At 35.8% G+C, this 13,639-nt stretch overlaps 1 protein-coding gene across 4 annotated transcripts in view; it reads right to left on the reverse strand.

Moving 5' to 3' along the window:
- Positions 1–3,411: 3,411 nt before the first annotated feature.
- The window catches only part of atp8a2 (ATPase phospholipid transporting 8A2), a 439,065-nt gene continuing 428,837 nt past the window's right edge, over positions 3,412–13,639 (reverse strand). For all 4 annotated transcript variants that reach the window (XM_039745478.1, XM_039745476.1, XM_039745479.1 and 1 more), the window contains 2 exons: positions 8,298–8,389; positions 3,412–3,722 (listed from right to left, as the gene is read on the reverse strand). In XM_039745478.1, the coding sequence (XP_039601412.1) occupies positions 3,625–3,722; positions 8,298–8,389 (190 nt within the window). In that variant the 3' untranslated portion in view covers positions 3,412–3,624. The remainder of the gene's footprint in view (positions 3,723–8,297; positions 8,390–13,639) is intronic.

Raw genomic sequence — 13,639 nt, forward strand, 5'->3', positions numbered from 1 at the left:
ACGTGGACACACAAACTGTAGAAGATGTCACAGATGTCAGTATCCTCCCATGAGCCTACTTCCTGCTCTGCAGACTTTAATAAAGGGATGTTATATCTTGTAATGTAATATAGGAATGTATAAACTAGAACCATTGTGTAATAGTTTATGGTGTTTTTTGACTATTTTATTCAGTGGTAAGCTCATTCTCTCCATATTTCCTTTGTACATTTACAGTTGTAATGCTAAAACCGTATTTTGATATTTTTACTTTTGTTTAATGAGACTCGCAGAAACAAATGAATTTTTCTGGGTCTAATTGCTAAGGTTTTTTTAACACTAGGTTATTAAAGCAGCTGCTTGATGTGAATTGGCAACATCCATTTACGTTACATCGCCATTTGTCCAGGTTCTACTGTTAGCTAATTGTGATCAAAAAAGGAAAGTGTTTGGAAGCACTTAAGAGAAGAAATCTTAAAATGAAATGAAAATATGTACAAAGCATAAAAAGAATCCTGACTACTAAAAACAATAATAATAAGGCATTGTTCAATTTATTTTTCATTGTATCTTTTATAAGGAATTCTTTAAGAAGAAGAAGAATCAGAAGTGGTCTCATGCAAGGGAATTTGGGAACTGTTTGTTTGTGTTTTTGTTTGCTTTCTCCCTTTCTTTATGTTATGCATGACACTTCAATACGCCCAGTTTTGTGTTGTGCGTAACTGTGCTGTGTCATTTAAACCAAATATTGTTGACGGTTCAATACAACAGTAACCTAAACCTTTAGATGTGTAACATATAGGTAAGTCATATTACAGTCGTAGCATGTTGCTTCCAAAGGAATGCCGCAGGCTCTTGTAAGTCTAACTACATAATATTTGCAAGAAAATTCAAAAGATTAGGGTAATGGCTGCGTGAGCAAACTGAAGACTGATTTATATCTCTGATTTGCTGGTATTATAAGAAGTCACAAGTGATTGTTCACTCAATTTAAGTAAAGCTTGTGTTAGTTTATTAATGTTTAAAGTTGGAGGGTGGGTAATGTGAAGCATGGCTCCTTGTAATCAAGTAGTTAACTACTTCATTACAACAAAGTAAATATTACAAAGTGTTCATTTTAGCCCTTAAAGCCTGCTGGGTTTTCTTGCTTGCATCTGGAGCCAAACTGTCACGTTAATGAAATAACTTTGTGTTTTGTAGAAATGTAACGTAAAACATGTAAATAAGAAAAGAAGCCGTATAAAATAACATGTTTTGCAGACCTCCAGATGTCTTACATTTTCCAGTTCATCAAATAATTAAAGTACTTTAGTAACAGAGAGATTAGCTTGAATGAAAACCAGAAGACATGTAAACTCTCCTGCACTGACATCGGCCTGTCCTATTAAATGCAGTCATTTCTTTTGAAATTAAAGAGACAAAAATACATCTCTAAGGAACTCTGGTTGTCAGCATGAAGGACATTGTAGAAGCAGTTCAAATGTGAAGGTCCTGTAAGTACATTACTGTAAGTATACAAATTCAGCAGTGGTAATTGGAAAAAGGGTGAATCCATTTGGAATCAAAAGAACTAACTTGACTTGTTTGAGCTGCTGTACATTTGGAAGTGAAAATCTTCCATTAAAAAGAAATTGAATTCTACAATTTATAAAAAGCAAAAATACTTTGAACACTGCTGATAAAAATGAAATAAGTACTCGTATGAAAAATGTATTTAACACAACAGAGCCCATTTTCAATACATGAAAAGTGCTTAAAAATTCTGAAGTGCTATTTCTTTGGTCTAACACGTGATGTAATTAGAACTTTCAATAACAATAATACTACAGCATTACAAGGAAAGAATCCAATAAAGTTTAAAAGAAAGCAAAATATAGTACAAAACCAAACGCTGTAATCCCATACATAAATAATACATGCAAAAGTCCCCACACAATTTGGTAAGTCCTTCATGCCTCGTAGTCCGTACTTGCAATTTTACTGTTCCCCTGACTTGTTAACAATTTTAATTCAAATACTACTTTTAAAAACATTTTTGCAGGAACATAAGAGACAGTGATAATATGGCTAATATGTAAGTAGCTTTACACAGAGAAACACAGTTTTGCCCAGTTAAATGGAAACTGGATATTTAAATCTGTTGAGCGTGTTAAATGTTTACAACCAGTATGTTCAGTTCAGAGGTTCCCTACTATACAGTACATAACCTTCCTTTGACTGATCCTCTTTCAGAAATTCTTGGCACACTGCAGAAGAGTTTAATGATTCGAACTGTGAGCTTAGGTGCCTGTGCTAGAAATTGATGTCCATAGGAGGCTGGTGAGTACAACTACAGAGCGTCACGCTGTATTAAAGCCAAAGTAAATTGGACGAACATTATTCTTTGTTTACTGTCAATCTGAAAGTCCTTTACAGTTTGGGTCGACTTATATGATTATTACTCTCACATTTCTCTTTCTGCAATACTTTAGTAGCTTTGCTTTTTTTTTTTTTTTTTGCAATCATTAAAGGCCTTCTTATACTTCTTTTTGGTTAGACCTCTAGTAAACAAGAACACATTGAGGAAAAACATCATTTTGAATTTTAGTGGCACTTCATTTATATAAAATTCCAGTCTTTTTCGAGGGTTTATACGACGTGTAATTTCTTTGGTGTTGTTGAAAAACTGAATAAAGCTGGATTTTAAAAACAATCAATGTGACAGCGCTACACAGAAACATGGGGACCACTTTAAAGGTGTTAGGATTATAAGATATGCAATTTGAGCTCGCCCTCTACATTATTCCTATGAATCTTTATGCACCCCACCATTATACTGTGACCTCAATTATACACCAGTCAGCTGGCAGAAACACCAGAAACTGACTCCATACGTCAGTTACTGTCATTTCTAAGGTTACATCATGCCACATAGCAATCAGCGTATCCAAATGTTGACATTCAAAAGCAACCGTTCAAATTACAGGCTGGTAAAAAGACTCTAACATGCTACATTTTAGGGTTTGACTAATTAGTGAGATATCTTCATTATCACTGTTGAATGGCTAACTTTCATCTACTGTGTCTCTACATGGTGTCCCAAGAAACAGGAGACACATCCTCTTTAAGTTGTTGCATGCATACCCAGTGTTTTCATTCTTCTGTGCTGTTAGCATTTTTCTGACCATAAAAATGAAAATTATTTTTAGGTGGTGAGTGTAAATACACAGTTAACCATTGATAACAACAAATAAAAGCAGCACCAGTCAATAAGATTGAATAACATCTTATATGCAGGAATTCATTCATTTCAATAATTTTCACTTTAGCATATTCACTCAAAATAATTAAAGAAATCATTCCTACCAAAAGAATGAACAAATCTTTCTGAAGTAATCACAAGATTAAGCAGGAAACTAAATGTCAATCAATCCAATCACATCAGTAACCAGCTCAGGTTTGAGTCACAAGTTTAATAAAGATTCCATATTTTGGCTAAGGCCACAGAAGTAGGCAATCTAGTCTTTGTTTGGCGTTTATAAGTTTCTAAAATAATAAAAGCCATCATTTATTTCTGTATGCTTTTCTTCTTTCTTGAACATATTTTATTCTAACCATTCAAAATGAACTTGCTGCAGTTCATGCTCGGGTAAGCTTATTGGTTTGTTATTCCATTTCAGATCTCTGTCTGGTTGTGTCATATGATCGGACAACTTGAGACTGCGAAACTACACCGTGCTCCTCTTGGGAAAAGGCATATCCATCTGGAAGGAAACAGACAAAACTATTAGGCCATTGTTAGTGTTAATGAGAGAATAAAACAGCAAGGTATCGTTACTAGCTCTGTCAAACTTTCACATCATCATAGCCAAGCAGGGTTAGACTAATACATTTCATTTGTAAAGTTCTGTGTTCACTAAAGAGGATTATTCAGAGTTCTACACATAAATAATGTGGGTGCATATTACTGACCCAAGTATGTTTATACTTTTCTAAATTATAGTTGTAAACTATTCAAACTGGCATAGTGATATTTGCTTACAGCAGTGATGCAGGAGAAACTGGCCAAGTTATAGTCCAGTGCCAGGGTAAACAGGTAAGAAATATTTACACATGTTGTAGGGCTTGTACCAAGCCTCATAAGCAATTTGTATATTGTATGGATATCAAAAATACAGTATGTTATTTTTCTTTTTATGTTATATTTATTTTGTTGTTTTCTGTACTCTTCAATGTAAGAAATCCTTTCAGTCAGTATTACTGTGCCATACCACGGTATTATGGATTGTTTATTTTTTTAATATTTCATTTTATTAGATTAAGTAAAAGCCCATACCACCAACTCAGACAGCTGCCATTTTATGCCAAATAAAGCATGTTTCCATCTGCCGCAAGCCAACCCAGCTTCCAATAATCATTTAATTTAAGACCAAGCAGTGCAATTGCCAGTTGCCTGGCAGAAGTTGAATTTTATTATGTTCTAAATCCTAAAAAAAGGGTCATAAGAAAAATAAAATAAAACCATGTTGTGGTTTCGCAGTGTTAGTTTAGGTGACCTTTGTGCATATAAGAACTAAAGTTAGAACAAGGGATTGTTCTGCCCTTAAAAAACGACTTATTTAATAGGCCACAACAGTGTCCTATTTATGTGATTACAAAAAATGCTGTCTTACTTAAAATGTATCTCTCCTCAGTTTATTCAATTAACTGCACTCAAACAAATAATAATTAAAAGATTCAAAAATGATAATTAACTAGAAGGGGAAGACGTTTTAGTGTTACTTTACCAAGCAATTATGTAACATAAAATGTAATGCTATGAAAGCATTAAAATAGCTTGTGGGGAAAGATAAGCGGTTTTACATAAAAACATATTTATTGTCTTGTAACTAATGGTGTAGAGAGAGGCTTTGGCCACCCTGACCCAAACAGATGGAAACTTGGGATTGGGAGGACAGAAGGCTCCCTGGGCATCTGTATAGTTTTCTATGGTTTTTTTTTAAATTTTGTTTTGGTTTTCATCAGTTAACTTCCATTATAATTCATAAAGAGATGGGGTACAGGACAGTGCAGGGGGGTACAGTTTCAGTGGAATCCATTGAAAAAAAACTACAGAGCAAAAGAAAACGTTTTGATGAGAACACACTACGTAGTGCAGAATGGCCCGTCGGTGCTGATGTGCATAAAACATCTAAATGAATCCTGATTTAAAGATACCCAAGGTGCTATTTTCAGCTGCACTGCTAGGGAGCTTGATCCACTTATCTAGAGTTATCATTGTGAAAAAATGCTAGTTTGTTATGTGTTTGAAATTATTAGTTGTATAATTTCTGCACATTTTACTTACTTGATTATATACTATGTTACTTTACTGAAATAAAACATGTGGTTTGCAGTAAAAAGTGCTCTTATTAATTTCTGAAAAATAATTACTTTTGTGTTTCCTGTTGACTGGCCTTGAATCCCAGCATTAATCTCTGTTGGAAGGCACATTTGTCATGGCCTAATTTGGAAAAAGACCCCTTCCCCCCCAAACCTATTTATTTTCTGTATTTGTCAACCTAGCATTGAAGTCCGCTCACATCTCTTGTATGTATTAGTCTTTCAAAGGGTACAGCATCTAAAGCTTCTTGAAAGCCAAGCCGTGCAATATCACACATAACATTGCGTCATATTAGAAAAAACAGGATGTAAAACAGACTGGTCATTCTTTCATGCATTTGTGCTACTGGATGACGATCTTTCTATCATTGTCATTTTTTTTTTAATTTTTCATATGCAATTTACATGATAGCACAGCAAATCCATGCTTGTTGAGAAGTTCAAGGGTATTTTTTTGTACATAGACAAAATATTTCTGATATATTATATATATATTATTCATTTCTGGTTCAACAATTTCTGCACTCTAAATTCTAGCTTGACTATCATATAATATCAAGTTGGCCTTTTATTTCTTTGATTTGCACTAAAATGGTAAATAGTTATATCTATTAATCCCAGTTCTTGCTTTCCATTATTTGATTAGATTCAGCCATTAAAAAGAATATTAAAAATACATTGTGGATGAGAAATGTCAGGGAGACCATGCTATGATATTTTCCCAATATTTGGGCTCATAGCAATTGTGTCTCTGCATTTTGGGCAAGTGGGGTAATGCCCCCCTCATTTTCCAATAGATGACGCTAATGTGCACAAATGAAAGAAATAGTAAAATCACCTCAATAATTTAATGTATTGTTTATAAAACACCCAAGTTTTCATCACAATTTATTTTTTTCAAATTTTCCACATAATAGTCAATGCAGTTTTTTCTTAAATAAAATACATTATTTTATAGTGTGTGATATTCTTGTCATGCTTGCACCCGCTTGTTGGTTTCTGCGTTGTTTGAACAAGCCACTGGGACCGGACCGGGCAACAATTCTGGCAAACCTTTGCTCAGGTGGGTGACTGCAGCCAGAACTTTTTAGTCTCCCCTTGGGACTTCAAGCATAAAGCTTCATTGGCTGTTTTTTTTAGTGAGTTTAAAACATGCATGAACATCTTGCTGTTTTGGAGTGTTTAATCATTATCATGAATCACGTTTATTACTTGTGCGGAGTATGATTTAACACTTTAACACTGAACAAAACTGGAAATTTTGGAATTTGTGCTGCAGCTGCTATGGCCCCTCGCTGTTTAAAAGAAGCACGAGTCGGTTGGGCGACAAAGAACAAGAAAAAAGATCGATAAAAAATGAAACGAAAAGGACAGAGGTTACAGGGAGCGAGAGAGGAAGCAGGTCGGTGCGAGAGAGAGAGACACGGAGTGTGTGTTGAGCGAGCGAACGAGCGCTTGTGGGCAGCTGCAAGGAAGCTGGTTGTTAGGCTGACACCCAGGCGTTTGAGTTGACGTCGCTCCCGCTGAGCAACCAGGTAGCGGGAGTGACCAGGGGAAGGCGACTGGCCACAGAAAGCCGGAAAGGCAGCGGGAGTCGCGAGGCTTGGTGGTGGAGTCCCCAACGTGAGCGACCTGGCCGTTGGTGGAAACCAAGTCTTGGGACTGGGATGAGTGCCAGACCGAAGCCAGAGATCGGGAGGTCTCCACTCTCGTGTGTGTGTGTGTGTGTGAGTTGAAGTGGGCAGCTGCAGAGAGTGTCTCGCCTGCTGCTAAGCCCAAGTGGGATAAGCAGGTGAGACGCTAACACAGAAGAAGCACCGGGCTTATTGTTGCTTTTAGAAGACTGCTTCCTGTAAGAAACGTTTTAACCTCTGGTTTTTAAAGGACTGTTTGTATTTTAACCTCCAATTTCTTTATTATTTATTGAACTATTTATTTAATGAAGAATTTGAAGCACTGCACTTTATGAACACTTTGTTTTTGATGGACTGTTTTTAATAAAAGCACTATGCACCTTTTTTGAACCATCCCCTTGCTCAAATGTTGTCTCACTGTTTAGCTCACTTGGTGACATTATCGACGGTGTTGGGTTCAAGGGCTTCCAAATATCAAATGGGAACGTGGAGCTGAACCCACATCGTCACACCCCCCAGTTGCAGTGGGTTGGTCTCGATGGTAATATCTTGCTGTTCTCTTCTCCTCTTGTTGATGGGTCCGTTGTTGTTCAAAGTGATGGACTCCTTCAATTATTGTCTGTCTCCAAAGCACGCGGTCTCCAGCAAGTGTCTCAAGCTGCAAATGTGGAATGGAGCAGGTGTTTAGATCGCGCTTCAGATAATTCTTCCAGCATTTCTTTGGTCCACCTTGAGGTTGGTATCCTTCAGCAAGTTCACCATACAGGACCATCAAGACTTATTCATGTGGTTAACGTGTACAGTCCAGCGGAAGACATGGCTGAGCAGCATTGCCTCAATGCTAGTCGTTGAGAAACATTCTAGAATTTTACTGTGTGGAAACCCTGTCCTCCCAAGTGATGCCCAAGATCTTCTGGAGGCATCAGAAGTGGAATTCTTCTAGTGTACGGATTTGCTTATTCCCATGTTTCATACATATGATTAGACCAATAATCTGCTGTATTCACAATAAATTGTTTGTAGAAGTTATATTTAAGTGTCAGTGACATAAATTGCTTCTCCTTTTCAATCACTCTGCAAACAATTATCAATTACATATCGAAAAAAGTAATAATATATTGTTTTACTGTTTCTTCAACCTATTTATATTATACACTATATACAGTATACATGTTCATGGGTCATTTTAATATGAGAATATATACACTATATACGCAGTAGACAATGTTTTATCAACATTCAAAAATGTCTTTGTTATTTCTGGACAAACACATGCCAACACAGCTATTAATTCCTAGGAAGAAAATGATTTGGTGCACTTACGTGATACCGTCTGCTGGACAGAGTTGGCGCGTGCCAGGTTTGAAGATGTTTTTTTAAACACACGGGTCAGCAGGTGAGCTCGTTCATTGAGGCTAGAAACAAAAAGAATATATAATGTATTGAATTTAACTTTTTTTACTCTTTTTTTAAAGTTTAGGCTGTAGTATATCTTTATATAATTGACCTACACTTTATCTTATGTTTTTCCACAACTTTGAACATATCAACATTTAAACAAATAAAAATGTTTAAAAATGATCCTTTAGTATTTAGAAACTGAATAGCTCACGGCCACTGAACCCATCATACCAGTAAAAGAATGTTATTATGACAACAATTATTGTAATTGAATGTTTGTCAAAACTGAACTATCATTTTTCTAAAAGGCACAGTGAATGTGAAGACATCATGCTAATAAAAGATTCCAAATGTACTAAACACAAGCACTCTTGTGAAAATGTCAGACAAGCAGACAAACTGCTAAGGTTAAATTAGGTTTGGCAACCACATATTCTGACAGATGGCTTTACTTAGTAGCTACTTGGATGTTTCTGACTGTTTGGACCTACCTTGTTTCTGTTGTTCTACATGACTCAGAAAATTAGCTAGAAAGCAGATAGAGCAGATGCTGAATGGCAGGGATTACATAAAGAAATAAAAAAGTAACATCAAGTGTTCTTGTTCTTTGGTTCCTGTATGCCTTTTTTTGCAACTCATTTCAGTCCCCCACAACTTAAATTTATTATGCTTCATTTGGAATATTTTTCTATATTTAGTTTTCTAGAACATTTTTTTATCGTTTAGGTTATTTGTTGTCACTTTCTTTACCATTTTCTTAGATTGTATTACATTTTTGCTTTCTTGATTCTTTCTAATCTTGCCCAATAAGAAAATTGTCCCAATTGATGATTGAAATTAGTATTGATTCCAAAGCCAATCAGAAGTTGGTGTCCACATTAGGAACACAAAGGTTGACAATCAAGGGGTGGCATTCAATCCATTATGCATGTTTGTTTAGATAATGGTTAAACTATCCCACTATCTTATCCAGAATCTTCTTAAAGATTGTCAAGGTTTCTGCTCCAACTACATGTCTCAGTACTGTAGTTTGTTCCACCCTCCTACATGTGATTTGGATTATACATATAGGTAGAACTTTATTTGTCTACTATTATTAGAACGTTAGGACATTAGAACAATCTAGACGAGAACAGGCCATTCAGCCCAACAAAGCTTGCTAGTCCTACCCACTTAATTCTTCTAAAAAAACATCAAGTCGAGTTTTGAAAGTCTCTAAAGTCTTACTGTCTACCCCACTACTTCGTAGCTTATTCCAAGTGTCTATCAATCTCTGTATAAAGAAAACCTTCTAAATGTTTCTATGAAATTTACCCTTAGGTTTCCTGTGTTCCCTATGATCTTGATGAACTCATTTTAAAATTACATTCTCGATCCACTGTACTAATTCCCTTCATAGTTTTCAACACTTCAATCATGTCACCTCTTAATTCTTCTTTTGCTTAAACTGGAAAGGCAAATTATTTTTTAAATATGCACTCTTTTAATCTTTCTTCATAATTCATCCCCTGTAGCCCTGGAATCTGCCTACTTGCTCTTCTCTGGACTTTTTCTAATGCTGTTATGTCCTTTTTGTAGCCCTAAAGACCAAAACTGCATACAGTAGTCCAGATAAGGCCTCCCTAGTACATTATAAAGCTTGAGCAGAACCTCCTTGGTCTTGTACTCCACACATCAAGGCGCTATATAACCTGACATTCTGTTAGCCTTCTTAATGGCTTCTGGAATTTGATATTGTGGAGTCCACTTCAACTCCTAAATCCTTCTCATAAGGTGTACTCTCGATTTTCCGACCTCCCATTTTGTATTCAAACCTAACATTTTTACTTCCTATGTGTAATACTTTACATTTACTGACATTAAATTTCATCTGCCACAAATCTGCCCAAGCCTGTATGCTATTCAAGTCCTTCTGTAATGATATAACGGATTCCAAATTATCTGCTAATCCACCTATCTTGGTATCATCTGCAAACTTAACCAGCTTGTTACTTATATTCCTATCTAAATCATTTATAAATTTTAAAAATAGCAGCGGCCCTAGCACTGACCCCTGTGGAACACCACTCTTAACATCGGCCAGTTCTGATGAGGTTCCTCGCACCATCACCCTCTGCTTCCTGTGTCTGAGCCAATTCTGCACCCATCTAAAACATCACCCTGAACTCCCACTTCCTTTAGTTTGATGCACAACCTCTCATGTGGCACCTTATCAAATGCTTTCTGAAAGTCCAGATAACTAATATCATAAGCTCCACTTTGATCATATCATTTTGTTGCGTCCTCATAGAATTCCAGCATGTTGGTAAAACATGACCTCCCTCTTCTGATCCCATGCTGACTGTTCAGAATAACTCCTCTACTTGCCATGTGCTCCTCAATCTTATCCTTAATAATTCATTTCTTTAATTTTCCTGTGATGCCCATTAAGCTTACTGGCATTTAGCTGCTTGGATCTGCCCTGTCACCCTTTTTATTTTTAACGGGATACTATTTGTAATTTTCCAGTCTTTCGGAATCTCCACATTGCGCAGTGACTTCCTAAAAATATGGATGGATGGATTTATATATGTACTTGCTCCTTAAAATCTCGAGGGTAAATATTATCTGGTAATGGTGATTTGTTTGATTTCAGCCTATTTAATCTGAGCAGCACTTCTCCCTCTACTTTTCCTAAATCATTCAGAACCTCCTTAGCAGTCCCGTTTACCGTTGGAAGGTTATCCACTTCCTCACTTGTGAAGACCTCAGAAAAAGTTGAGAGTCCACTATTTCACTTTGATTTCGCTATTATAATATCCACTCTTACAGAGAAACACAATTTTGTCATTTTCTTGTTTAGTTTTGTAGTATTTCATAAATCTCTAAAGTGCAGCTTTGTTTCATATGCCACTGAATGTTATTTGCTGTAGTGTCAGTAAGTGTGCCTTAAGGAAAAGGTTTGGCTTTCAAAGACTTATATAGGTAGATGCATTTCCCATTTGTCCCATAGCATATGAATGCTAAATTGTTATAGAAGGAATCAAAATATGGACCTTTGATTTCCTGTTCCCCTCTCTGCTACCTCTGAACTGAATGGTGTTTGTTGTCACTCTTCCCAGAGCACATGCTGTGTTGAAAATATGTGTGCAGTAATACCAATGAAAGGCTCATGCCTTTCCTGTAAAAATTTGAGCACTATATTTTGAGGGTCAGTGAGTCCCCAAGTGCAGCAGCACTCTTGACCAACAGTGTTTGAGTATTCACAGATGCCAGAGAGACAAACAACTGCTCTCCTACGTTTAACGGCTGTGATGAAAGAAGTGAGTGCTTATGTCCTTGCTTTTAAAAAAATAAAAAGTTAATATTTCACAACTGAAACTGGCAGTAATGAATAAGAAAAATTATATATATATATATATATATACTGTATATATATTAGAAAGTAGGCATTTGCAAACAGGGTTGCTTGCTATGGGATATTTTTCAGATTAAATGTAGCTACCTGACTGACATATTTATAAGGAAAACCCTTTAATATACAGTACATATAGAAGAATACAAGAATTCTAATGGTTTAAAATACGCATGCTATAGTAACAGTGATAAATAAAGACTAATAATCCTGTAAAGTCAATGAAAAAACTAACAAAAATAGTGAAATAAGTCCATTACTGGGCTGTTTAAATATCATCTTTAAAGACTTTACTAATTGACCTGTAGTCCATCAAAGACCTAAACCTCATGTCAGGGATTAGCTAATTTCTTACTGAACTCAAGCAACATGACATCATGACGTCTTGGTTTGGCAGCAGTTTTACAGCAGTGTGTAATGACAAGCTAAACTGAATGCAATGGTTATAGTCTCAGACAACTGTAATTAATGATCATAAATTCAACTGACTGTGTTTAATGCCTAGACAGCAGTTACTTCAGACATTTTCTGCACTCTTACAGCATACAATAAAGCCTAGTGCTTCTTCATAAATCACAGAGAAACCACGAAGAGCTGACAAATTGCCTCTTAAAATTTAAAGGGCAAAATCCAAAATGTATTATGTGCTAAACACAAGCCGTTTCCAGTAAATACAAGTGCCATATAAATAAATAGCTATAATGACTAGAAACTTAAATGAAGGGGAAAAGGAGATTTTGTACCAAAGTAAACAGTGCTGCCCTAAACTTTAATTAGAGTCTAGTACAATTTTTCTGTAGGCCATATGTATTAAGGTAACCAGATTACTTTATGACTTATGTAGTACAGCAAAATGTCACTGCAGTATTATATGCTGTATTTAATTTCATAAATACAAATATTAGATGAATGACCCTAGACCCACTAGTGGCCACCATAGCTAATACTGCTAATCCTCATCATGGCATATTATCCCGAGCCCTTTTAGCCACTGACTTATTCCAACAAAATGTGCTCAGAAGTACTGCAATGGTTATTTTTTTGCATACAGCGATCAGACTATCCAATGACTCCTATCACTGTTCCCATCTTTAGTTTTCCCAAATATAACAAAACACATTGGCATTGGGGGAGTCTATCCATTTATCTGTTATAAGGGTTATTATGCACACACTTCCAACATCCATCACAGCTATGCAATAGCAAGAGATTTTGTAGTCCTTGGCAGGAAGTTTGCTTCAACTGAAAATACGCCTACATTTGGTATTTTTATTTTTTAAATGGATGACAAACCGCTAAAGCAGATTAAAATAAACCATAATATTCAGTCTCTAGTGTCATAAAATGGTCTAAATGGGTACAAGAAAAAGGGGGAGCAACACCTGTAGATCTTAAAATTCTGAAAGATCCCTCTGGCAATCAAACTATACAGTTGAGTAGTAATGGTCCCAAAGTGTAAACACATATATTCAGGAGAGCAAATAAAAAGCTTTTATGCTAAAATAATTAGTGGTAGTGGCTAATGGTTTGTGCATCTTTTCACTAATATTCAACTCTGACTTTGGTTACATGGAAGGCACACTCAAATATAGCCTGTACTCTTCCAAGATGGAATTCTAGTAATAAATAATAATAGAAACCAACATTAAAAAACAGAATTTCTTTAACACAGAAAAGGAAATCCCCTTTATTACCATTATTTGGACAGCAATCACTTTTTGGGGGAAAACTATCTTTTGAAAGATACTCATTCATTTTAATTTATAGACTTGCATATGTTTTGGCAAATTTAATTATTCTTTGTATACTGAAAGAATTGCTCTTATCCATACTGTATGTATTTTGAGGCACCAAATATAAATCTCCTCAT

The sequence above is a fragment of the Polypterus senegalus genome, chromosome 2 (assembly GCF_016835505.1).
Source record: "Polypterus senegalus isolate Bchr_013 chromosome 2, ASM1683550v1, whole genome shotgun sequence".
Classification (NCBI taxonomy): Eukaryota; Metazoa; Chordata; class Cladistia; order Polypteriformes; family Polypteridae; genus Polypterus; species Polypterus senegalus.